The 27,494-nt window shown below is 41.7% G+C and overlaps 1 protein-coding gene and 1 long non-coding RNA gene across 5 annotated transcripts; one reads left to right on the top strand and one right to left on the bottom strand.

The window, feature by feature from the left end:
* On the bottom strand, positions 1-12,222 carry LOC133143226 (ATP-dependent DNA helicase PIF7-like). 4 transcript variants are annotated; one of them, XM_061265069.1, is made up of 7 exons: positions 12,177-12,222; positions 10,054-10,518; positions 9,236-9,953; positions 2,890-5,342; positions 1,750-1,895; positions 1,531-1,643; positions 1-1,414 (listed from the first exon to the last, which is right to left on the bottom strand). In XM_061265069.1, the coding sequence occupies exons 3-5, from the start codon at positions 9,266-9,268 to the stop codon at positions 1,790-1,792; spliced, it is 2,592 nt and encodes an 863-aa protein (XP_061121053.1). In that variant the 5' UTR covers positions 9,269-9,953; positions 10,054-10,518; positions 12,177-12,222; the 3' UTR covers positions 1-1,414; positions 1,531-1,643; positions 1,750-1,789. The 4 variants fall into 4 exon arrangements, with proteins under 4 accessions (XP_061121053.1, XP_061121050.1, XP_061121051.1 ...); XM_061265066.1 differs by lacking the exons at positions 9,236-9,953; positions 10,054-10,518; positions 12,177-12,222 and having other exon boundaries at positions 2,890-9,229; XM_061265067.1 differs by lacking the exons at positions 9,236-9,953; positions 10,054-10,518; positions 12,177-12,222 and having other exon boundaries at positions 1,750-9,229.
* Positions 12,223-26,247: 14,025 nt separating this feature from the next.
* LOC133171212 (uncharacterized) lies at positions 26,248-27,013 on the top strand. Its single transcript, XR_009718690.1, has 2 exons — positions 26,248-26,690; positions 26,812-27,013. It is a non-coding gene; the product is annotated as an uncharacterized LOC133171212 (long non-coding RNA).
* Positions 27,014-27,494: the final 481 nt, after the last annotated feature.

Genomic DNA, 27,494 nt, shown 5'->3' on the forward strand with positions numbered 1-27,494 from the left:
CTTTATTAGTTACACCGATAGATAAATAGATAGATCTTTATTGCCATTGTTACATGTACAACAAAATTAAAAATGCCAAACGATCAGTGCATCTGCTAAAATATTTAAAAAATAAAATTAAGTTTAAAAAAACAAAAAAAAAACAAGCTGAAAGTTTATATAAACTAAAAACAACACAAAAGCTCCAGCTCAGTGGCCTAGTGGTAGAATGTCCACCCTGGAACCGGAAGGTTATGAGTTCAAAACCCAGCCAGGTCATACCAAAGACTAATAAATTAGGACCCATTGCTGCAAACAATCACAGCAATGTGAATAAAATCCAGAAGTAGGAAACAAAGTCAATTCCCTTTTTTTTTTCCAGACACCTTGACATGTTGAAACTATAATACATATATATAGTGCGTTAGAGGAGGTCTTGCATAATATTGTCAGTGGGGCGTGCTGTGGTGCGCAAGAGAGATTGTACTGCTATGTGAGACAAGTGGGGAAAAATAAAAAGTTGCTGAATAAAAAAGTACATTAGCGTTCATCTCTACTCTGCATAAACACAACAAGTGTTTTTTTTTAATTTATTTAATAATTCAACTGTAGCATGATTGGAGATGGTATTAGACAGACTTGGGATACATATACAAAAGATAATGTAAACATGGTTTGAGGCAAAGAAATGTATAAAGTTCAACAATTGTGCAAATCAAAATGATTACAACTTCAGAGTTCAAAGCATTGCCGAAAAGGTAACCAAATAAAAGTACGATTAAACAATAAATAAGCAATCAAACAAATAAACAAATAAATACATAAATAAAGGAGAACAGAAAACAGACTGTACGTATCTGAGACTTAATAGAGTAAAGCCAAAGGGACAAGTTTCCAACAGTCAAAGGCCAGGCAATACCCAAGAAGATACGATAAAAACATGGAGGTGAGGAAAAGCAGCAAAACTAAAAAGGGACAATTTTCCTCGCTGGCTACTCATAGAAGTCAAGTCAAGTAAAATATATTTACATAGCCCTAAATCACAAGCAGTCTCAAAGGGCTTCGCATAGACAAATTGGCAATTATTCTCAAAGCACCCCCTGATCTTAAGCTTCCAAAAGGGCAAGGAAAAACTCAAAAAAAAAAAAACACCAGGGGAAAAATGAGAAACCTTGAGAAGGGACCACAGATGGGAGGATCCCCCTTTCAGGATCACCAGGCTGCAATGGATGCAGAGAAGGCACATGAAAGACAGCATGTTAAAAATAAAAAAGGTAGATGTCAGAGTCAAAGCAAAGAGCTGCCAGAGGTGCCCTTGATTGTTCCATAGAAGAATCAGCAGAAGTCACGATTGCCACGCTGGTTTGGGAGTTTGCGTTCCATGATGCTGGCCTCCATCGTACGAGTCTTTTTGAAAGACTTGGCTGTCGCTGTGCTACAATATAATATCATTATGAAATCATTTTTGAAAATCACATTACAATACTTCAAGAACATGTACAACTAGCATCCGTGTACTAAAGAGTGAATGACGTGAACACATTCACAAACCTGTGTCATTTCTCTGGCAAGACAGGCCAAATCCCATCAAGGTTGAGCACCGCAGGGGCCAAACTCCCGTCTTGACAAATGGAGCACGTGGAGTTACAGGAAACACGGAAAAACTGAAACAACAAACATTGAGTTGGTGAGGGTACGAGCTGAAAAAAATGTAAAGTTAAAGGGGGTGTTTCGCGACAATAGTCAATAAAATATTTGTTGCCCACACACAGAAGAATAAGTCTTGCTTCTCGCCTCCCTGGTTCGGGAGTCATTGGTCCACGCTGGAAGTTTTTGCATCCTCAAGGTCTTTGTGGAGAATGTTTACCTCTGGCCTCCATTGTGGGTCGAACTGCTTTCGCCAGATAAAAGAAACTCTGAAAATAGAGAAGAGTGAAATAGAAGCATTTAGTGTTTTTAGAAAGGGAAAACACATGTTTATTGATGAGCAACTTACCTCGTCTGTTTTCCGTTCTCGCCTCGTGATTATGACGTTAAAAAGAATTGAAAATAATGATAAAAAAATAAAGTTTAAAAGGCCTTTCCTGAAGTCATCTTTAAAATTTGATTCTAGCATTAGAATTAAAAAGTTTAAAAAGTCACCCCTTAACTCATCTGGGAGTTAATTTAGAAAATGTAAACATTTTAAAAGTTAAAAACTTTAAAAGTCCATTCCTGAAGTCATCTTTAAAATTTGACGTTAGAACGAATAAAACGCAAAAAGTTAAAAAGTCGCCTCTTAGATCATCCGTGAGTTCATTTACAAAAGTTAAACATATTAAAAGTTAAAAAGTTTGAAAGTTAAATATTTAAATAGTTCAAATTTCTAAAAGTTTAAAATTTAAATCAAGTTGAGTTAAGGGAGGACTTTTTAAAATTTTAAAAGCCTTCCCTTTGATGGACGATGAGATGGACTCTTCCATCCATCCCGCAGACGAGTAGACTAGCAGTTATTTCCGCAAGTCTTATTTAGGTGTCAACGGCCGTGCCGTCCCCTCGCCACCCTCAGAGGGTCTTTTGCCCAGCAGCTGCCCATACTGCCACATGCATGGGCGGCCCAAGAAGGTGCAGCTTCCCAGCTGGTTGAGCGCCTTCCCTTAACTCAACTTGATTTACATCCACAGACACGAGTTCAGCGTAAAATATAAAGCGCATCACTATTCACATTGGTCGTTAGTATTTTTTTCTATATAATTGTGAGGTTTCTGCCCAACGCCAACATTACATTTGCCTTTCTGAGCCACCTACGCCTCCGATACCATCTCATCTCAATTCAACAAATCGCCCACCGCGCACCGCCACTTACGCCATCTGATTTCCGTCCTTGTTAATTTCCCAAATGCTGAAATACACAATTTAGATTTGACTTACCTTTCAGTATTCAAGACACAGAAAACAGGATTATGATAGCTGTAGTACGTTTGCAGGACACCTGAATAAAGAGCACACTGAGGTCGAGAGACAAAAATTAGGTCGATCAATGTGTTTTTGTCAGTGGTAGCAGTGGTTATGAGCTGCGTGTAACCCTTTGAGCAAAACAATTCAAGGACGGGCTTGTACGAGGCGGAGAGCGCATCTTCGTTAAAATCGCCACATACCAAGATCTGGTGATGGTCCATGACTTCAAGATAACGCAACAGGTTTCCCAAGCTTGGCAGAAATGCGCGCAGACTGTGCCCGGGAGGCCTGTAAACGGCAGCGATCAACAAATTGATGGGAGCTTCCAGTTTCACCGCAACAAATTCAATATCGGTCACACCCTGTACGTATTTCTTTTCCTGGGCCGCGATGTGACTTTTGACACAAATACCTACGCCGCCACCGAGTTTTGTCGCCAAGTCGGGACAGGTTGTATAAGAATCACTTCGATTCCTGTGAAACATGGTATAGCCTTCCAAGCAGGCGGCCGCAGATCCTCGGAGGTGCGTTTCTGTGAGGCACAAAACATCAGCAAAACGCAGTTCGTGGTGACACGCGATATCCTGCACGTGACAAGACAGCCCTTCGGTGTTATGATGGACGACGATCAGGTCCTTTGCTTTATCCACCCTCGGCATCACGTGAAACAGGGGCATCACGCCGTCCAAAGAATCCTCTGTCATCTCAGCAAGAGCAGCAGTGATTTCCGGATTTGCATGAATTTTTCTCTCATCCATATGCAGAATATGAAGACCGCTGAGCGAAGTCACTCTACTCAGAGCTACGTAGCCCATGCCGTGTTCGAAAACGCCTTTCAGCGAAACCGCGGCCTCAGATGTTGTCATGCCTTGTACCTTATGGATCGTGCAAGCAAAAGCAAGCTTAAGGGGAAACTGCCGGCGCACCACTCCGGTATTCTGCATCCTCTCCTCCTGTCTGTCAATGAACACAGAATTCTCAGCACTTCTCGTCTTAGCGACACAATCTAGCTCCAGCCCGAGTTTCTGTACACGCGCTTCGTTTGGGTAATTCACCAATTGCACAACTTTTGCAAATGTCCCGTTGCACAGACCTGCTTGAACATCAATATTGCGTGTGATCATGACGCGGGCGCCGACGGCGACTTTGATCGAGTCGGGCAACCCGTTCTTAGGTCCTCGGACAGGGGTCGCTTGCCTTGCCATTCTGCCGGTTTTTTTGTCTTTCTTGTAGTCATCGGCGTCGATTTGCACAACGTCCTTATGAAGCAGATTCAGCATCGCGGAATTATGGCCGTCTACCTGCTTATTGGTGGCAAAAATATGCAGAATATTCTTTGGACACGTTACTGGAGAAGCGTACCTCGTAGCAAGCAGAGATGCGTCCGGTTCCGACAGTTCGCGAAACCTGTCTTTGACGCGGAGTCTGTTCAGCACTTCGGCAAAGGCGGCATCATCTTTCTGCCTCATGATGTCCGTGAGCGTGATCTTTTTGAAGTTGTCGCGCCAGTGGTCCAGCCGAGTAGGATCGTACACGCACAAAGGTTTGGATTGTCTCACAGGAGGGAGCTGAAAGAAATCTCCGACAGCAAGCACAGACATACCGCCAAAAGGTAAATCGATTCCTTTGATTTGTTTCAATCTGGTACTCACGTAGGCAAAAAGGTCTTTTGACACCATGGAAATCTCGTCGATAATGAGTATTTCAGCGATCGAAAGCTCCGCTCTGACTTCGTCCAGTTTGTTGCCCAGGCCTTGATACGGGGGTCTGAGACTTCTCGGCAGTTTGAGGAGAGAATGCAAAGTGGTCCCTGAAATGTTAAATGCCGCCGTACCCGTGAAGGCTGCGAGAACAACAGTCTGTTTGCAAATGTCCGCTTCCTCAGCCAGTCGTGGTAGTCTGAGCAGTATTTTCGTGGCGTCCGCGTGGATGCATTTGATCAGATGCGATTTGCCGGTCCCGGCGCCACCGTTGACATAGTAGAAAAACTGCTCGATCGGCTTCGAGCTACAAACACGTTTCACGCACCAATCTCGGACCTTGTAGAACACAGACGCTTGTTTTCGGTTCAGGTTTCGATACATACCGCGTAACACCGTGGGATCGATGGCAGCAGGTTCAGCCACAATAGCCGTTTCTCTCGTCGCCGATCTCACGTTATAGTCGGGGACGTTTTCCTCCGCGTTCTCAGTCGGGTCGTCTCTCGCGTTGATTTCCTCAATGCATTCGAGTCTTTGCAGCTCACTCTCGGGAGCCAGGTGGCACCATTCGTTCACATTGAGCCCGCTTTCCTCCAACTCTCTGATGGCATCTTCAATGTCTCCACTGTGTCCCTCGTACGTTTTTCTGTTCCTCTTGACGATTTCAGACACGCGCTCCACATGGTCGGCGTACGGTAACTGTACACAGGCGTGCTCGTGGAACAACTGTGAGGTGGGAAAGCGTTCAGATTTCAACTGGCAATCAGCACGATGAGGCAGGTACAGCTTGAGCAAGGTGCGGTGATATTCCTCTGGATTCTTTTGTTCTGAGAATTTACAATATTTGATGACCGCAGGTTTTTCTGTTCTTTTTTGTACAAACCCCATATCTTTCAGCAGACGCAAAACGTTTTTACCTTTGACTTGGTTACCGTAAACAATTCTGCACCTTGATGCGAAATCAGCCAAGCACATGACTTCAAATTCCTCCGTTTGAGGTCTGCATTTATACTTGTCCGGCAGCCCAGTCATCCACACTTCGTGCGAGTCCTGGGTTTTGCCCTCAAGCAGCGAGAGAGGATAACTCATTTTCAGCGCATTGTCACTCGTTTGTACAAATACCACCATGCGGGAGGACTGTTTCATATGCAGGCCGCATGCGCGCGCCACACACTCCTGAGCACTCACTTCCCTCTTCTTGGAGTACGCTTGCATAATTTGTTTCATTTCGTCGTTCTCGTTGACATTTTCGTTGCGGGAGTTCTCAATGACCGATTTCAGGTATTGGCTCAGACCGTGTTCCGCTTTGCTGATGTAGCTGCAGATGTACGCGATGCAAGAATAGGCATTCAGGATGTATTGAATGTCCAGATTTCCATCCCAGGCAAGAAGCAAATGGCGGTTGTAGTAGTTGACCCAGCAGTCTTTGGGTTCTCGCTTAAGCACGACGGAACTCGACGAGGCCGTCAGGTGCAAACAGTTCACAAAGTCGTCACCGGTGAGCTCGCATTTAGCCAGCAGCTGAGGCAAAGTCATGGATGAAGTTTCAGGCTCATTCAGGAGATTTAGCACGGGAACAAGCTTGGCGTTGGCCGCCGAGCGATTCTCCGCGTGTCGATCTCGATTGTCGTCGTCTACGGGCGCAGGTCTGATGATCATCGTTTCGTGGCACGGTTGTTTGGGGAATCCAAAACGGCAATTTGCACCCTGGTGTTTGACACACGTTTTGGAGTGACTTTTGCTGTGCATCTGAACCTCTGTGACTTTTTTGTACAATTCGGGTTCCTTTTGCGGGTCCGGCAGCTCAGCGGAGATGTAGCGGGATACAAAATCACAGATGGCTTTGTCTGAGGATTCCTCAAATACAGGGGCACCTTTAACCCATATGAGGCAATGAATGTGAGGACTTCCTCTGTGCTGAAACTCCAATCGGTAAAAGTAGTCAACCACTTCACCAATCGGTTGCGCCGGAGAGAGGATCAAATCTCTGAACAGAGCTTCCACACGTTTGTCAAACATGCGCATTGTCGTCACCGGATTGCCGCGTAGAATTTCGCACTTGGTAGCCCAGTCCAATCCAGCAAAATTCACCACTTCACCTTGTTGCGCTTTGATGGCAGTGATGACCTCTTCCCAACGCATTTCAGCAGCAGAAAATGTGCAAAAGAACGTGGGTGTACCCAGCTGTCGGATCATTGCAAAAAGATCTTTGGTGGTTCTCTCCCAGTAGGCTGGCGTGCCTCTCAGCGGCGTCATGAAGCGGACGGCGTCTTTGCTGCGCACCAGTTTTTCAACTTGACGTTTGTCCTGAAGCATAGCGTTGGTAATTCTCCGACCATCTCGGGTAAACGGTTTACCTTTGCGTAGCTGTATTGACATGCTCGACGTCGCCTGGTAGATTTCGGTCACAAACTGAGCAAAGAACAAGTAGGTCGGATCCCTCGCAAAACGTTCATCCACGCAACACAGTCGGGTTTTGAAATACTTGCTCGGTGTGAGTTTTATCGGTCTCTCTTCATCGAGCGTGTTTTGCCCGCTCGGGAACTGCACTGGAAAAGCCATGGCCTCGAGTTTGGGAGTCTTGAAAAAGCTTACAGGGTTATTTCTTTCTGCAGGAGCAACAGAGTAAATGCCCTCAGTAAAACTCATAATTTCCTCCGACACGTCACTCGGTTGGAGACACGATTCAAGTATAACTCCACCGCTAGGTTGATCACCATCTTCTAGATTTCCTTGTTGCTGATTGACATTTTGTGACTCACCGTTCATTCCACGCAGAGCTTCAGTCTCAAATCTGTACATCTCCTCCAGGGCTTCCTCATTGTACTCGATGTCGCTCATTTCCGCTTCATCTGAGCCGCTTTCATCATCAGTGAGGGTTGGGTCGCAAAGGTCCGGATCGTCGCGGATAGTTATGCTTCTGTATTGCGGATGAATTTGCTTCAGTTTTATCAGAGCGCTCATTAGCTTGGACCAAGTGACAGTTTGAAAAAACTGATGGCCTTTGTAGCAAAGTCGTCTCTTCAGTTTCACTCTCAACATCTGCGACTTACTTCTTATCCTCGGCAAGGCATTGACTGTCTCCTGTACCTCCGACGGCACGCACACAACATTTCCGCGAATGGCTCGTTGTTGACCTTTGGGAAGCGGTACAATTTTGGCAAACGCTATGCATTTGGAAATGAGGTGTCTCTCTAATATGTTCAATCCACGCAGTTCTGTTGGAATATCAGCTAGCGTGAGATTGTTTGCAACAGCGATTGCTGGCATTTTACCATCTTTGAGATGTGTGTGGCAGGTGTGACATATCCACTCTAGTTTTCTTTCAGCCGGTACTCTACACGACGAATGACATTCATCATTACAAATATGAACAAATTGTCCCGTGAGACAACGTGCAACAACATTTCGGTTCTGCTTATAAAGGAGACGCCGACAAGACTGCACCTGGTTGGGAAATAAGGCTCTGTGGCAAACTGTGCAAACAAACGTGGGTCCATTCTTAATTTGGTCTTTGAACAGGTCCACGGCTTTCATTAACGCACATTCATTTCGCTCTCTACATAGCCGATTTATGAGTTTGTATTTTTGTAAAACCGTACTTGCTCTGGTCATTGTTTTATTACGCAACGAATCAGATTTTGTTCTCATAATGGACCTCATGATTTCCTGATGTTTAGCTCTGAATTCAGGATTGCTAGAATAACGGTGTTTAAAGTAAAAGCGCTGTCTAGAATTAAATCTAAAATCGTCACGATAACGCTGTGTAATATACATGCGCTGTCTTGTTTTAAATTCAGGGTCATCACGGTAACGTTCTGTAATGTAGGTACGTTGTCTTGCATTAAACTCAGGGTCGTCACGGTAGCGTTGCGTTACGTAGGAACGTCGCCTTGCATTAAACTCAGGGTCGTCACGGTAACGTTGCGTTACGTAGGTACGCCGTCTTGCATTGAACTCAGGGTCGTCACGGTAACGTTGCATTACGTAGGTACGCTGTCTTGCATTGAACTCAGGGTCGTCACGGTAACGTTGCGTTATGTAGGTACGCTTTCTTGCATTGAACTCATTGTCGTCACGGTAACGTTGCGTTACGTAGGAACGTTGCCTTGCGTTAAACTCAGGGTCGTCACGGTAACGTTGCTTTACGTAGGAACGTTGCCTTGCGTTAAACTCAGGGTCGTCATGGTAACGTTGCATTACGTAGGAACGTTGCCTTGCATTAAACTCAGGGTCGTCACGGTAGCGTTGCGTTCTGTAGGTGCATCGTCCCATTCGAAAACAATTATCCGTCTTATAACGAAGTAAGAAGCGGGAATGATTTTTCTTCTTAAAGATATGATCAGTCTTACAACGCTGTGTATAATACGACCTTTGTTTCGCGCGAAAATGTACGTCTTGCTGATAACGCATTGTAACATAACACCTCTTCCTCTGTCTTGTCTCTAAATTTTGACTGTACCTTTCCTTATTTCTCAGATTTTTATTTATTCTCTTTAGTTCCTGTTTTGTAAGTCTTTGTTCAGATTTAGCATTCAAACTTTCCTGTTTCTTCATTCGTCTTAGAAATTTTCTCCTACTTGATTTCGGAATTTTTGACAAGCGTTGGAGCTCTTTACCTGTAGTCCAAGAAACCACTTCGCCATCCTCATCGATCAACTCGTCGCAGTGACGTTGTTCGCCAGCAGGTGTTGTAGAATCACTCATCTCCAAATATGAAGTCTCGGAAACAGCTTTGCTTACACCGTCGTCGTCAACATCTCCCAGCACAGATTGCAATGAAGTACATGGCACCATCTCAATGTCATTTGTAGGAACATCAATAGGTTCAAACTGAACCGGTACAAGCTCATACTGAGAATTACAGGTACATTCCAAACGCGTGTAGAGCTCTGTCAATTTATTTCTAAGGTCATTCAGACGCACGAAAAGCATCATGACAGCTGTGCCATTGGGAGCAGGGAGGCCATCTCGTCCTCTAGAGTGGGGATCAAAATATCCGTACTTGCCTTGGCGGTCACGGAAAACAGCAATGCACGTCGTCTGCATAATCAGAAGAGCACAACAGACCTCAGATGTCAAGCACTCAAGTCTGTCACAAAGGTTCAGAAAGAGCGCATCTCCATGGAAAGAGGTGAAAAACCCACACATTGACATACTCCTAATTAACACATGCTGTTTTGTGGAACTGCTTACAATCTCTGGAAGTTCATCAACCGTCAAAAAACTGTTTAGAAAGCATCCTCGGGCTTTCAATGCAGCCACAGTACATGTATACAGTTCATTACCCACACTGAGAACAGCATCCAGGTCAGACGTAGTCAAGTTATTTATATCCTGCAGGAAAGCCAAAAACGTTACAGAATTAGCCACACATTGACTGTTTCTGGATTGGCCGTATCTCGGATGGTCTTGGCTGTGAGTTGCCATCACGTACATTACCAAATCCTGTTGCACTGGTACCGTTACATCAATGGAAACATCAGCAGCGATCTTCTTCTCAGAGTGTAGTATATCGTTTGTTATCATTTGCTTGTCGTTTGTATCATAGTTGTTCATTTGCAAATCATTTGTAAGTCTGTCAGTTGCTTCAACAGCACGCTCATGCCGGGCAGAGATATCAGCAGAAGGTGGAAGAGGTGCTTGGGAGCTACGTGTTTTAGCACGTCGCTCCCAGGACAACTTCACGGACTGTGATCTCCTGCCCTTTTTCGGCATGTCGATCTGAAATGGGTTCAGCGAATTATGGGGCTTAGACAGAAGGAAGGCAGAGACAATAGGTAGAACAGAGACAAGACAGGGTATTGGGGTATCAGCCGCAGGTCAGCAGGATCAGCCAAAAGTCAACTGGATCAGCCACAGGTCAGCAGGATCAGGTACAGATCAGTCGCAGTTCACAGACCTGTACAGAGAAAGAGAACAAATACAGCTAAGCCTCGATCTTATGCAGACTTTGTAGTGCAGAATTATGGGATGGCGTTATGCACAAAAGTCTTTATCTTTGAAGGGGAAATGATTCAGAGCCACGTATACAGGTGCATTGAAAAATCGATGTTGGGAAACACGTTGTATGACACGTGTTTGCATTTGGTAATGAAAAACATTGTTCTGGGTGAAAATGCAATATAGTCACAGTATTTTCCGCAACATAAGGCACTTCGGGATGAGAGGCACAGATTCAACTGCGATGTATACTTTGTACTTAACTTAGGGCAGGGGTGTCAAACTCAAACACACAGCGGTCCAGAATTTGAAACTTGGACGAGGTCACGGGCCAACATCGATATTTATTGAAAAATATCTTCCTCCACATATAATAACGAACCTTTTCATAGTGACCCAAATAAGTTTTGATTATCAAATATGGAACAAGAAAAGCTTAATTTTGTTCAATATATAACTAAATATTGCACACATGCAAAATTTAATTTCAACTTAAAACATCCATTTCTTAAATAAAACATACCGTTTTTTTCCATGTATAATGCGCAAAATTTAACTCACTTATTGTCCTAAATTCTGGGGTGCGCATTATACATGGGTACAATTTATTTATTTTTTTGGTAAGAAAATCATGGTACAACAATTTTTGAAGAAAATCTTGTCACGGATGGAGTGTGGAAAGGAGCAGAGCGACCAAGTGCAGCTTGGACCAGGGTTCATTGGAGGAACTCAAAACACAGACTTGGTAAACTAACATAACTCTCTAACAAAACCAACAACAGGACTGACCGACAAAGAAGTGGAACAAAAAGACAGGGTGACATTACCAAAGACAGGAACAGAAACCTTGTTATTGTCCAATATTGTTTGTTTTTTAATCTCCATCGCGGACTGGACGTCATACGGAGGCAGTATCACTGCGCATGCGCTCTATGGATCGGATGCGAATAGTCCTCTTCTCTTCTTGACTGACAATGAATGTGATAATTTAATACAATCAGCAAATAACAAAATGCGTATTACAGGTAATATTTTATTTCACAACACTTTGCCTTGTTCCTTTCGTCTCTGCTGTTCACTTCAAACATGCTCCATACAAACGCAATGCTCTCGCATCAGACGCTTGCTAGATCACCTGCTCGTTTGCTGTCACAATGTACACAAATCTGAAACATTTGTTGCGGCTCAGAGAAAAACAATTGATATCACGCGATCAACCAATAGTGGCTTGGCGATCGACCGGTCTATCGCGATCGACGTATTGGGCACCCCTGGCCTAACATTAGCTTACATGTAACGTCATTTTACTTTCTAAACCCACATGCTTGTAAAAGTCAAAACGTAGCTTTGTGGGGTTTTTTTTGTTTCAATGTGGTCCTTTACTGCTCCTAGCGCCGTGTCCTATCTTGACAGACAATACACAAAACCTAAAACTTAATCCACACAAACAAAGTTTGCCAGCTCAAGTGTATAAACGAGACAAAAAGTCTACACCACACCGCAAAAACAGCAATGCGAAACTGCTTATCTATTTGTACATTAGGGTTTAGGGTTAGCGTCGTGTAAATTGAACACTTATAATTGTTAATATTGCACTAAGACACCACATTTACTTACGTCTGGTCAGCCGCAGGCAATCCGAACAGGTGTGCAAATCAACAGCACTGAGCAGATAACAAATGATGCATTCGCGTACCGTTGGAAATGAATGCTTTATTCCACTGCCACAAAACTTAAAAATGCCGTCGCGGCGGGTGGGGAAATGGTCGCGGGTCTATCTTAATATCGCACCAAGACACCACATATACTTACGTCTAGTCAGCCGCAGGCAATCTAAACAGGCGCGCGTAATCGATAGCACTGAGCTATCAGATGCTGCATTCGTGTACCATTGGAAATCAAAGCTTTATCACACAGTCTTTATTTTACACGTTAAAATGGGGAAAATGATAAGAGTGAAAAACGAAAAGGCAAATAAATTATATTAGGATAAATGGGAAAAACGATAAGTGTGAAAAATAAAAAGGTAAATGAATGATGGAAAAACAAACTGTTGCCAAAAGTGGGGATCGAACACGCCACACTGAGGTCAATAATATGTTTCTCTACCGACTGAGCTAATCAATTTTCTTTGGAAGCATGGGGGGATGTGCTCAATTTAAAATAAAATCAAAAATGATAAGCGGGAAGAATAAAAAGGGAAATAAATTATTGTGAAATAAATGGGGAAATGTTACAAATACATGTTAAAAAAAAGTTACAAATGGTAAGCGGCAAAAATATTTAAGGAAATAAATGTCTTGAATTAGTGTCATGAAAAACCCACGCGGGTTTCGATAGCTTCGATGAAAAGCGTTAAAAATGATAAGCGGGGAGAATAAAAAGGGAAATAAATTATTGTGAAATAAATGGGAAAATGTTACAAATACATGTTACAAAAAGGTACAAATGATAAGCGTTAAAAATGAAATGTTACAAATGTTACAAAAAAGGTACAAATGATAAGGGGGAAGAATAAAGAGTAAAATAATTTATGACGCCCAAAGTGGGAATCGAACCCACTACAGCAAACTGGCGCAGGTTGGCATTGCCATTGTGTTTCCAACTGAGCTAATCAGGTTCCTACCTCAGTAACTGTTGAATTTGGTTAATGTAATGAATGTGTTTGTTGAATGCGAATGCGTAATCAAAGTGGTGGAAATTGCTTAATGTAATGAATGTTGAATGCGAATGACAAAAGTTACAAATGATAACCGTTGAAAATGATAACCGGGAAGGATAAAGAGTAAAATAAATAATGACGCCCAATGTGGGAATCGAACTGACGCGGGTTTTGATACCACTCGGGAAAGATGCTCGTGTACTGGAATCACTTGTGTTTCCCACGAGCTAATTGGGTCCCTTTTTCACAGCGGTTGAATTTGGTTAATGTAATGAATGTGTTTGTTGAATGCGAATGCGTAATCAAAGTGGTGAAAATTGCTTAATGTAATGAATGTTGAATGCGAATGTTAGTTACAAATGATAAGCGTTGAAAATGATAAGCGGGAAGAATAAAGAGTAAAATAATTAATGACGCCCAATGTGGGAATCGAACCCACTACAGGAAACTGGCTCGGGTTGACATTGCCATTAAGAATGAATGGTGAAATAAAAGGCACAAATTTGCTAATTACTTAAAAACGGTAAATGTTATGAAGGGGAAAAAAGGTGGCAAGCTTGCCATGAATTTTTGGAACGTGTGAAAGTTTGAACGAGGTGAATCGGTTGAAGCATGTGGGAGTAGTTAGATGTCAAAAAAGTGGGAGGAATAAGTTGTTTAATAATAAGAATAAAAAAAATAATAATAATAAAGTAGAATAACAATGTGTGAAGGCCTTCGCCTTCACACAACTAGAATTTTGCAATTTCTGGAGAAATTGCGTGTGAAGGCGAAATGTATGAATAACTTTTTCAGGGAATGCTGCCGAACGATGTTGAAACGTGTTGAATTACTTGAGAAATGTAGAATATTTGGAGAATTTGTAGTGAATTTCAAAATTGAAAGTTTGGAATATTTGGTAAGTGGGAAGTTGTGGAATAGGTAGGCAAAAGATGAACAGTTGAAAGTTGGAATGGGTTGAATCGGTTGAAAAATGTAGAAATTAGAGTAGAAAAACGAAATTTTGGAGAATTTGGTTGAATTTCGAATTTCGAATTTTTGGTAAATGGGAAGTTGTGGAATAGGTAGGCAAAAGATGTACAGTTGAAAGTTGGAACGGCTTGAATCAGTTAAAAAATGTAGAAGTTAGAGCAAATGTTGAATCCCCATAGAGAATGAATGGGAAAATAAAAAAAAGCAATTGCGCCAAAATCTTTCTAAATTTGGAACAAAACAAAAAAAACAGCCTCAGGAGGTTCACTTTTGGGGTAAAAATGTTGAAACGGGTTAAATCGGACAAAAAACGAAGACGTTAGCGCAAATGTAGCTATTTGGGGCACTAAGTGTTGAAATAAGGTCACTTCCGGCTTGATTCGGGTCATTTCCGGTCTAATTTGGGTCACTTCCGGTTTATTTGGGACACTTCCGGTTTAATATAGGTCACTTCTGGTTTAGCTGAGGTCACTTCCGGTTTATTTGGGGTCACTTCCGGTCTAAAAGGGTCACTTCCGGTTCATTTGGGGTCACTTCCGGTTTACCAGAGGTCACTTCCGGTCTATTTGGGGTCACTTCCGGTCTATTTGGGGTCACTTCCGGTTTATTCGGGTCATTTCCGGTCTAATTTGGGTCACTTCCGGTTTATTTGGGACACTTCCGGTTTAATATAGGTCACTTCCGGTTTAGCTGAGGTCACTTCCGGTTTATTTGGGGTCACTTCCGGTCTAAAAAGGTCACTTCCGGTTCATTTGGGGTCACTTCCGGTTTACCAGAGGTCACTTCCGGTCTATTTGGGGTCACTTCCGGTCTATTTGGGGTCACTTCCGGTTTACCAGAGGTCACTTCCGGTCTATTTGGGGTCACTTCCGGTCTATTTGGGGTCACTTCCGGTTTATTTGGGTCACTTCCGGTTTAAAACAGGTCACTTCCGGTTTAGCTAAGGTCACTTCCGGTTTATTTGGGGTCATTTCCGGTCTAAAAAGGTCACTTCCGGTTCATTTTGGGTCACTTCCGGTTCATTTGGGGTCACTTCCGGTTGACCTGAGGTCACTTCCGGTCTATTAGGGGTCACTTCCGGTTTGATTTGGGTCACTTCCGGTTTATTTGGGTCACTTCCGGTTTAATTTGGGTCACTTCCGGTTCGTCTGAGGTCCCTTCCGGTTTATAAGGGGTCATTTCCGGTCTAAAAAGGTCACTTCCGGTACATTTGGGGTCACTTCCGGTTTGATCTGGGGTCACTTCCGGTTTACCTGAGGTCAATTCCAGTGTATTTGGGGTCACTTCCGGTTTGATTTGGGGCACTTCCGGTTCATTTTGGGTTCATTGGGGGCACTTTAGGGTCAATCCAAGATGGCCGCCACACTGGAATTGGGGGTCAAGGGTTGAATGTGTAAGCGTAGTGGAAGTGGGGGTGAATGGGAGTGAATGTGGGAAGCATAAGGTGAATACATTTGGAATGGGTTGAATCGGTCGAAAAATGTAGAAATTAGAGTAGAAAAACAAAATTTTAGAGAATTTTGGTTGAATTTCAAATTTGAAAATGTGGAATTTTTGGTAAGTGGGAAGTTGTGGAATAGGTAGGCAAAAGATGAACACTTGAAAGTTGGAATGGGTTGAATCGGTTGAAAACTGTGGAAATTAGAGTAGAAAAACGAAATTTTAGAGAATTTTGGTTGAATTTCAAAATAAAAGATGTGAAGTTTGTGGTAAGTGGGAAGTTGTGGAATAGGTAGGCAAAAGATGAACAGTTGAAAGTTGGAATGGGTTGAATCGGTTGAAAAATGTAGAAGTTAGAGGTGAAAAACAAAGTTTTGCGAAAATTTGTCGGAATTTTTAACGTGAAAACGTGAAATTTTTGAATTTGGGAATTTTGGGAATGTCGAGAATCCTTCCGAATGTGATTAGAATGTGTTGAATGATGTGAATTTCAAATTGGAATGACGTAAATGTGAAATGTCGAATGTGCCATTAAGAATGAATGGGGGAAAATTTGTCGGAATTTTGGGAATTTTGCGGAATCGGTAAATTTTCGGAACGAGAAAAATACAAGCGCTCGTCGCGTGAATATTTGGAATACGTGAAAAGTGGAATGGAGTGAATCGGATGAATTATGTGGAAGAAGAAACGTGTCAAAAAAGTGAGGAGAATAAAATATAATAACTAGAATTTTGCAATTTCTGGAGAAATTGCGTGTGAAGGCGAAATGTATGAATAACTTTTTCAGGGAATGCTGCCGAACGATGTTGAAACGTGCTGAATTACTTGAGAAATGTAGAATATTTGGAGAATTTGTGGTGAATTTCAAAATTGAAAGTTTGGAATATTTGGTAAGTGGGAAGTTGTGGAATAGGTAGGCAAAAGATGAACAGCTGAAAGTTGGAATGGGTTGAATCGGTTGAAAAATGTAGAAATTAGAGTAGAAAAACGAAATTTTGGAGAATTTGGTTGAATTTCAAATTTGGAATTTTTGGTAAGTGGGAAGATGTGGAATAGGTAGGCAAAAGATGAACAGTTGAAAGTTGGAACGGGTTGAATCAGTCAAAAAATGTAGAAGTTAGAGCAAATGTTGAATCCCCAGAGAGAATGAATGGGAAAACAAAAAAAAGCAATTGCGCCAAAATCTTTCTAAATTTGGAACAAAACAAAAAAAACGCCCTCAGGAGGTTCACTTTTGGGGTAAAAATGTTGAAACGGGTTAAATCAGACAAAAAACTAAAAAGTTAGCGCAAATGTAGCTATTTGGGCCACTCAGTGTTGAAATAAGGTCACTTCCGGTTTGATTCGGGTCACTTCCGGTCTAGTTTGGGTCACTTCCGGTTTATTTGGGTCACTTCCGGTTTAGATCAGGTCACTTCCGGTTTAGCTGAGGTCACTTCCGGTTTATTTGGGGTCATTTCCGGTCTCAAAAGGTCACTTCCGGTTCATTTGGGGTCACTTCCGGTTTGATTTGGGGTCACTTCCGGTTTACCAGAGGTCACTTCCGGTCTATTTGGGGTCACTTCCGGTCTATTTGTGGTCACTTCCGGTTTATTTGGGTCACTTCCGGTTTAATTTGGGTCACTTCCGGTTCGTCTGAGGTCACTTCCGGTTTATTTGGGGTCATTTCCGGTCTAAAAAGGTCACTTCCGGTACATTTGGGGTCACATCCGGTTTGATTTGGGGTCACTTCCGGTTTACCTGAGGTCACTTCCGGTCTATTTGGGGTCACTTTCGGTTTGATTTGGGGCACTTCCGGTTCATTCTGGGTTCATTGGTGGCACTTCAGGGTCATCCAAGATGGCCGCCACACTGGAATTGGGGGTCAAGGGTTGAATTGTGTAAGCATAGTGGAAGTGGGGGTGAATGGGAGTGAATGTGGGAAGCATAGTGGAAGTGGGGGTGAATGGGAGTGAATGTGGTAAGCATAAGGTGAATAAGGGGAATAAATGTGGAATGGGTTGAATCGGTCGAAAAATGTAGAAATTAGAGTAGAAAAACGAAATTTTAGAGAATTTTGGTTGAATTTCAAATTTGAGAATTTGGAATTTTTGGTAAGTGGGAAGTTGTGGAATAGGTAGGCAAAAGATGAACAGTTGAAAGTTGGAACGGGTTGAATCGGTTGAAAAATGTAGAAATTAGAGTGGAATAACGGAATTTGAGAGAATTTTGGTTGAATTTCAAATTTGAAAATTTGGAACTTTTGGTAAGTGGGAAGTTGTGGAATAGGTAGGCAAAAGATGAACAGTTGAAAGTTGGAACGGGTTGAATCGGTTGAAAAATGTAGAAATTAGAGTGGAATAACGGAATTTGAGAGAATTTTGGTTGAATTTCAAATTTGAAAATTTGGAATTTTTGGTAAGTGGGAAGTTGTGGAATAGGTAGGCAAAAGATGAACAGTTGAAAGTTGGAATGGGTTGAATCGGTTGAAAAATGTAGAAGTTAGAGGTGAAAAACGAAATTTTGTGAAATGTCGAATGTGCCATTAAGAATGGATGGGGAAAAATTTGTCGGAATTTTGGGAATTTTGCGGAATCGGAAAATTTTCGGAATGAGAAAAATACAAGCACCCCTTTCCTGAATATTTGGAATACGTGAAAAGTGGAATGGAGTGAATCGGATGAATTATGTGAAAGATGAAACGGGACAAAAAAGTGAGGAGAATAAAATAGAAGAATAATAATAATAATAATAATAAAGTAAATGGAGTAGAATAACATATGTGTGAAGGCCATCGCCTTCACACAATAATAAAGTTAATGGAGTAGAATAACATATGTGTGAAGGCCTTCGCCTTCACACAATAATAGAGAATGGTGTAGAATAACATATGTGTGAAGGCCTTCGCCTTCACACAATAATAGAGAATGGTGTAGAATAACATATGTGTGAAGGCCTTCGCCTTCACACAATAATAATAAAGTAAATGGAGTAGAATAACATATGTGTGAAGGCCTCCGCCTTCACACAATAATAATAATAATAATAATAAAGTGAATGGAGTAGAATAACATATGTGTGAAGGCCTTCGCCTTCACACAATAATAATAATAATAATAACTAGAATTTTGCAATTTCTGGAGAAATTGCGTGTGAAGGCGAAATGTATGAATAACTTTTTCGGGGAATGCTGCCGAACGATGTTGAAACGTGTTGAATTACTTGAGAAATGTAGAATATTTGGAGAATTTGTGGTGAATTTCAAAATTGAAAGTTTGGAATATTTGGTAAGTGGGAAGTTGTGGAATAGGTAGGCAAAAGATGAACTGTTGAAAGTTGGAATGGGTTGAATCGGTAGAAAAATGTAGAAGTTAGAGTAGAAAAACGAAATTTTGGAGAATTTGGTTGAATTTTAAATTTGGAATTGTTGGTAAGTGGGAAGTTGTGGAATAGGTAGGCAAAAGATGAACAGTTGAAAGTTGGAACGGGTGGAATCAGTTAAAAAATGTAGAAGTTAGAGCAAATGTTGAATCCCCATAGAGAATGAATGGGAAAATAAAAAAAAGCAATTGCGCCAAAATCTTTCTAAATTTGGAACAAAACCAAAAAAAACGGCCTCAGGAGGTTCACTTTTGGGGTAAAAATGTTGAAACGGGTTAAATCGGACAAAAAACGAAGACGTTAGCGCAAATATAGCTATTTGGGGCACTTAGTGTTGAAATAAGGTCACTTCCGGCTTGATTCGGGTCATTTCCGGTCTAATTTGGGTCACTTCCGGTTTATTTGGGTCACTTCCGGTTTAAAAAAGGTCACTTCCGGTTTAGCTGAGGTCACTTCCGGTTTATTTGGGGTCACTTCCGGTCTAAATAGGTCACTTCCGGTTCATTTGGGGTCACTTCCGGTTTACCAGAGGTCACTTCCGGTCTATTTGGGGTCACTTCCGGTCTATTTGGGGTCATTTCCGGTTTATTTGGGTCACTTCCAGTTTAATTTGGGTCACTTCCGGTTCGTCTGAGGTCACTTCCGGTTTAGCAGGGGTCATTTCCGGTCTAAAAAGGTCACTTCCGGTTCATTTGGGGTCACTTCCGGTTTGATTTGGGGTCACTTCCGGTTAACCAGAGGTAACTTCCGGTCTATTTGGGGTCACTTCCGGTTTATTTGGGTCACTTCCGGTTTAATTTGGGTCACTTCCGGTTCGTCTGAGGTCACTTCCGGTTTATCAGGGGTCATTTCCGGTCTAAAAGGGTCACTTCCGGTACATTTGGGGTCACTTCCGGTTTGATTTGGGGTCACTTCCGGTTTACCCGAGGTCACTTCCGGTCTATTTGGGGTCACTTTCGGTTTGATTTGGGGCACTTCCGGTTCATTTTGGGTTCATTGGGGGCACTTGAGGGTCAATCCAAGATGGCCGCCACACTGGAATTGGGGGTCAAGGGTTGAATGTGTAAGCGTAGTGGAAGTGGGGGTGAATGGGAGTGAATGTGGGAAGCATAAGGTGTAAGCGTAGTGGAAGTGGGGGTGAATGGGAGTGAATGTGGGAAGCATAAGGTGAATGCATTTGGAATGGTTTGAATCGGTCGAAAAATGTAGAAATTAGAGTAGAAAAACGAAATTTTAGAGAATTTTGGTTGAATTTCAAATTTGAGAATTTGGAATTTTTGGTAAGTGGGAAGTTGTGGAATAGGTAGGCAAAAGATGAACAGTTGAAAGTTGGAACGGGTTGAATCGGTTGAAAAATGTAGAAATTAGAGTGGAATAACAGAATTTGAGAGAATTTTGGTTGAATTTCAAATTTGAAAATTTGGAATTTTTGGTAAGTGGGAAGTTGTGGAATAGGTAGGCAAAAGATGAACAGTTGAAAGTTGGAATGGGTTGAATCGGTTGAAAAATGTAGAAGTTAGAGGTGAAAAACGAAATTTTGTGAAATGTCGAATGTGCCATTAAGAATGGATGGGGAAAAATTTGTCGGAATTTTGGGAATTTTGCGGAATCGGAAAATTTTCGGAATGAGAAAAATACAAGCCACCCTTTCCTGAATATTTGGAATACGTGAAAAGTGGAATGGAGTGAATCGGATGAATTATGTGAAAGATGAAACGGGACAAAAAAGTGAGGAGAATAAAATATAATAATAATAATAATAATAATAATAAAGTGAATGGAGTAGAATAACATATGTGTGAAGGCCTTCGCCTTCACACAATAAAGTGAATGGAGTAGAATAACATATGTGTGAAGGCCTTCGCCTTCACACAATAAAGTTAATGGAGTAGAATAACATAAGTGTTTTTCAATCGATTCAACCCATTCCAACTTTCAAGTGTTCATCTTTTGCCTACCTATTCCACAACTTCCCACTTACCAAAAATTCCACATTTTCAAATTTGAAATTCAACCAAAATTCTCTAAAATTTCATTTTTCTACTCTACTTTCTACATTTTTCAACCGATTCAGCCCATTCCAAATTTATTCACTTTATTCACCTTATGCTTCCCACATTCACTCCCATTCACCCCCACTTCCACTACGCTTACACATTCAACCCTTGACCCCCGATTCCAGTGTGGCGGCCATCTTGGATTGACCCTCAAGTGCCCCAATGAACCCAAAATGAACCGGAAGTGCCCCAAATCAAACCGGAAGTGACCCCAAATACACTGGAATTGACCTCAGGTAAACCGGAAGTGACCCCAAATCAAACCGGAAGTGACCCCAAATTTACCGGAAATGCCCTTTTTAGACCGGAAATGACCCCTAATAAACCGGAAGTGACCTCAGCTAAACCGGAAGTGACCCATATTAAACCGGAAGTGACCCAAATAAACCAGAAGTGACCCAAATCAAACCGGAAGTGACCCCAAATAGACCGGAAGTGACCTCATGTAAACCGGAAGTGACCCCAAATGGACCGGAAGTGACCTTTTTTAACCGGAAATGACACCAATAAACCGGAAGTGACCTCGGCTAAACCGGAAGTGAACTATATTAAACCGGAAGTCACCCAAATAAACTGGAAGTGACCCAAATTAGACCGGAAATTACCCGAATCAAACCGGAAGTGACCTTCTTTCTACACTAAGTGCCCCAAATAGCTACATTAGCGCGAACTTTTTCGTTTTTTGTCTGATTTAACCCGTTTCAACATTTTTACCTCAAAAGTGAACCTTCTGAGGTCGTTTTTTTTTTTTGTTTTGTTCTAAATTTAGAAAGATTTTGGCGCAATTGCTTTTTTTTTATTTTCCCATTCATTCTCTATGGGGATTCAACATTTGCTCTAACTTCTACATTTTTTTAACTGATTCAACCTGTTCGGACTTTCAACTGTTCATCTTTTGCCTACCTATTCCACAACTTCCCACTTACCAAAAATTCCAAACTTTTGGAATTTGTAAAATTTTGCGTGTCCGTGCGTCTTCTTGCTATTGTTAGCACGCTAGCATCTGCGGTTGTTACTGTTAGCTTGTTAGCGCGTGTGTAAACGACATATATTCTTCAAACGTTGCGTCTTCCAGCCTTAAGACGCTCTAACGTGAGCAGTGATTAGATATATCCGCTTATCGTGATTGTTGCAGCCTGCGCGCAGTGGTCAGTCACAGACGGCAGTTATCGACAGAGACTGTTGCTGTGATTGTGTGGGTGTTTGCCAAAAAGTAAGTATAGACATTGTAAAGTGAAAAAGGGGGGTGTTCCTTTTTCTTCACCAAATAAATGGTGTGCAGCGGTGACTTTTCCGCTGTCTGCGTGGTGGAGAAAAGTAGGACGATGCGTGATTCCTTTTTCAGTTGAAAACACGCTTATTTATTTTACAAACACACTGGCGCTAAACGCAACAACTTCTCCGTCAGTCAATCCCATACAACAATCCGCATGTCCGTTGTCACAGGACTTTCTTTCCCGGTAGCATCAATGTAGTGACGTCATTACCGTATATAACAAACATAAAGGTAAACAGAATTGGTACCTTAATACACACAGTGAGTCTAAGGGCGGACATAAACAATAATACTTAACAGACATTTAAGTGTTACATTGTTTACTGTTGTGCTGTTTGTCTGCTCCCAGATTGTTTCGTGTGTGCGCCGTTTGGTTGGTAGCTTCGGCGATGCTTTACATAAGAAGTTGTTTATTTGGTTTATTTTCTCAGTGAAGCATTGCCGCTAGCTAGTTAGCATTAGCGAAACGTTCAATAGCAACTACCTTGGTTGCAGCTCGGCTCCGGAGTTCAATAGGCGTAAATAGGTTCAACTTAAGAGGCGGTGGCTGTGTCGAATTAAATATTTTATATTGAACTTTGATTCTTTCAATAATCGCAATAGGGACTTTTACGGTGAGTACGGCGACCAGATATGACGTCACATTGTAGTTTTCCCCACCCTCGTGTTTACTTGTAGGCCACAAATCGGCGACCAAATATGACGTCACATTGTAGTTTTATTACGTTGAGTTTACTTGGATGCAACAAATATATCTTACAATGGTTTTCACTATTATGCATACTGTAATATAAATAAATTCTGATGTTTAGTAGACAAACAACGCATCCTATGTTGAAAAATCAATGGACATTTTGAGGTTAAATTGTTGCGTTGGAAAGTGACGTCACCATGCCAAGTCTCGCGTGAGTTATACCCGCTTATCGCGATTGTTGCAGCCCGCGCGCAGTGGTCAGTCACAGAGGGCGGTTATCGACAGAGACTGTTGCTGTGATTGTGTGCGTGTTTGCCAAAAAGTAAGTGTAGACATTTAAGTGTTACATTGTTTACTGTTGTGCTGTTTGTCTGCTCCCGGATTGTTTCGTGTGTGCGCCAGTTGGTTGGTGGCTTCGGCGATGCTTTACATAAGAAGTCGTTTATTTGGTTTATTTTCTCAGTGAAGCATTGCCGCTAGCTAGCTAGCATTAGCGAAACGTCCAATAGCAACTACCTTGGTCGAGCTCGGCTCCGGAGTTCAATAGGCGTAAATAGGCGGTTGCTGTGTCGAATTAAATATTTTATATTAAACTTTGATTCTTTCAATAATCACAATAGTATGTATATAAATGTCTTTATTTCATCGGGACTTTTACGGTGGCGCACGGCGACCGGATATGACGTCACATTGTAGTTTTCCCCACCCTCGTGTTTACTTGTAGGCCACAAATCGGCGACCAAATATGACGTCACATTGTAGTTTTATTACGTTGCGTTTACTTGGATGCAACAAATATATCTTACACAATGGTTTTCACTATTACGCATACTGTAATATAAATAAATGTTGATGTTTAGTAGACAAACAACGCATCCTATGTTGAAAAATCAATGGACATTTTGAGGTTAAATTGTTGCGTTGGAAAGTGACGTCACCACGCCAAGTCTCGCGTGAGTTATACCCGCTTATCGCGATTGTTGCGGCCCGCGCGCAGTGGTCAGTCACAGAGGGCGGTTATCGACAGAGACTGTTGCTGTGTGTCACTTCCGGTTTATCTGGGGTCATTTGGGGTAATTTCTTTATGGCAGAAATGCATGGCGTCTTTCTCCCTGCAGTCCCTGTGGAAGTTTGAACATTTTCTCCAAACACAAGATTCACGTTTTTATGCTGTATTGTATCTTATTTTTCATTGGTTGAGTTTGTGTGCAAGACATATTTAAAATTCCCACACCAAAATATTTGTTTGTATTTAAAATTAATATATTTTAAAAAAAATTACATTTGATGGAAATTTATGTTCAAGTACAGTAACTGAATTTTCTCTCTCTCTCTCTCTCCCTCTCTATGCAGGTGAATTGCTTTGATCAGGTAAAGTGTGGATTATGATTATTTATTTTCATTAATGGCATCAGACGTTTTCAGACAGATTTATAGTTTTTGTGGCAACAAAATTCTTTCTTCGTGCTCATGATTTTTAAAGAATTTTGAAAATACAAGACTAAAGAGAAAGTAGGTTTTGGTGTTACATAGAAAGGGCTCTGAAAAAATACTATCACAAAGATTCGAGTTTTTTTTGTGGGAGAAATTTGGCATACATTACAACGTTTGTTGTGGTGGTGCTTGACACAAACTGTTGCTTCCCAATTTGAACACTAGGTGTCATCCAAGTGACATTAAAAAACTTATGTGGTGTTGTCGCTTCGTTGCAGCGTAAACAACAAAAGAAAAAAGACATATAAAATCGATTATCGAAATTACTGCGAGAGTCACACTTGTTTGTCAACATTATAATTTCATACATCAACCCCTCACATTTTGAAACATTAAACGGCCATTGAATACCTGCCGAGCTAGACTGCAATTGACTGATTTTCTGAATCCAAATGTGTTTCGTTTAAGTGGTTACGTTTATAAAGTCAATACACCTACGGTCGCCATTTTAATTTCTCTACGGCAGAAAGGCATGGCGTCTTTAATATAATATGTTTGAATTAGAGCTGCACCAATCCGACTTTTTCAGTTCCGATACCGATGCCGTGGCTTTGCGTATCGGTCGATACCCGATACCGATCCGATATTATGGTTGACTTAAGCTACATAACTCTACATGTGGAACAGAAAAGACCAAAGGCAATGGCATCAGGCAGACTACACAGTTCTTTGCTCTAAATTAGGGGTGTCCAAACTAACGGTCCAGTTTTTATTGGCCCGCAGCAAATTCTGAAAACATAATTGAATATGGCCCGCACAAGAAGCTTGAGCTCAGCTTCTCAGTTTCCACACTAGATGGAGCCCGCCACACAAAGCGTTTGACGTCCCATTAACACCCCCCCGGAAGAGAAGCGAACACGCAGCGTTTGACATCCGATTAGGCTATGTGTCATATTCAAACGCTAATATTAAGGTCACCTTTTGGGTTTTCTAATAAGTCGTGTTGTGTGCAAATAGCGACTATTCCTCTCATTTTTTGTATCATTGGTTTGTATGGTGGCAGGAGCATCCCCAGTTATGACCACTGTGTGGATGTGTTTGAAGTGAATCATATTCAAATGTTTATGTTCTGTTCTTGTTTAATTTTGTTTAAGTAGATTGTGTGCTAGAAATATTTAAAATATCAAAATATGTGTATATTTTAAATAGTCCTGCAAAATTTTGTATGTTCAAGTACAATAACTGATTCTCTTTTTGTCTCTGTTTGCAGAGTTCATTCGCTTTGACCAAAGGTGAAGTGCCGATTATATCCAGCCAGCTAACATGCTTCCACCCATTATGCAATAAAAGTTTCATAGTGATGTTTAACTGTAAAAAATGCTGTTTGTTCTTTGTACAACATACAATTAGATGCAGAGATCCTGTCACCTGTTTGTAAATGCGTTTATACATTTAATGTACAAATGCTATTGTTAGGAATATTACAATCTTTTAGCATTTACTGTTGTGCATTTTATCATTCATTTTATGTGGCCACATAATAAACACATGTTTTTCTGCAAAGAATTGCTAACCGAATTTCACATTTTATTATAAATTGTCATGCAAATTAAATTTAAGTAAATTTCTAGTATACGGCTGTTCAGCAGTGACAGTAAAAATAAGGTTGCAGTGCCACCATTTTTAAAGTTGACGTGAATTACAAGAGAAGTAGAAAGATGGTACCGTTGTAACAAATATTTAAACACTGTGGTTGACTTTTATGCTTTTTGTACCCCTTCTCCCCAGGCTGCTGACTGAGTCCCAACCCACCCCACCCCAACCCTCTTTATCGCTGCTCCACCTTTTGTCTCTGACTTCTTTCACTCACTGTCCATCTTGTGGTGTTGATAAGACAATTTGTGGTGTGGATAAGACAATCTGACTTGTGGATGAGACAATCTGACTTGTGGATAAGACAATCTGACTTGTGGATAAGACAAAAACCCTTTTTGGGCTGTGCATTGAAATATATCCCCTTGCATCGGGGCCCAACTGTTGAGACTTCTTTATTACCTGTTGTGTGGAATCCAATTGAGAAAAGTGCAAGACGCGAGCCATGCCACGCAAAAGCAAGAAGGCGCAAGCTGCCAAGGTAAGCTGGCAACAGCGTAAAAACAACACAGACTCTGGAAGTGCAGATAAACCAACAACTGCCAAAGAATTGATGGCCACTGAACCTGGAAACTCTATGGAGGTAATGATGTCTACATCTCATGATCCTGTAACATGTGTTTTGGCATCCTACAGTCAAGCGCATCCAAAGTATGCTTATTCCAGAAACAGTCAGTGTGCTGCAAACTCTGCTACATTTCTAGCTTTCCTGCAGGAGATAGACAATGTGACCAGTGCTCACCTGGACCTTGTTCTCGATCGAGGCAATGAGCTCTATGTGGCTACTGTGGCTGTGCTGAAAACAGAAGGGCGGTATGAACATCATCATTTGGCAACCGATGAAATCCCATCCATTGTGAATGGCTTTCACAAACAACATGTGTTAATAAAGTATCAGTCAATGTATGGTCTTTTCAAATCCTCTATTGCTGATGTGGCATTTATGATGCTCTGTGACGGACTTCAGTGCCTGGTGTCAGAGGTAAATTATGCTCTTTTGGTTATGAATTCATTGTTTATTGCTGTATTCCGAAACCACCAAGGCAGATATGGCTATTTTGATCCACATGCCAGAGAATGTGATGGGCTCCCTCCGCCCTCCGGTGCACCACGTGGTACAGCTGTAATGATGCTTTTTACATGTTTGAACGATCTGATAAATAAGCTCATACAGGTTTTTACTCTGGCCGGTGCCGCTCCCACTACTCAATATGAATTGATGCCGGTAAGGTTTCAACCAGTTGACAATGCAAGTGACCGTGAAATGGCGACTGATGGAGAATCAACTCTTATGACAACACACAATGATGCTATGGTAAGCATGTCTGCTGCTGAGATGACACGTATGGTGACGGGTGAGGCCAAACCATGTGCGAGCAAGCACGAG

The sequence above is a fragment of the Syngnathus typhle genome, linkage group LG18, assembly GCF_033458585.1.
Source record: "Syngnathus typhle isolate RoL2023-S1 ecotype Sweden linkage group LG18, RoL_Styp_1.0, whole genome shotgun sequence".
Lineage (NCBI taxonomy): Eukaryota > Metazoa > Chordata > Actinopteri > Syngnathiformes > Syngnathidae > Syngnathus > Syngnathus typhle.

What these genes read in the sequence shown, in the direction of transcription:
- LOC133143226 (XM_061265066.1), bottom strand. Translation starts at nt 9,173, where the DNA reads ATGAAGAAACAGGAAAGTTTGAATGCTAAATCTGAACAAAGACTTACA. An exon ending in TGTGTCTTGAATACTGAAAG is followed by an intron (nt 1,896 to 2,889) that starts GTAAGTCAAATC and finishes CTCTATTTTCAG; the next exon opens with AGTTTCTTTTATCTGGCGAA.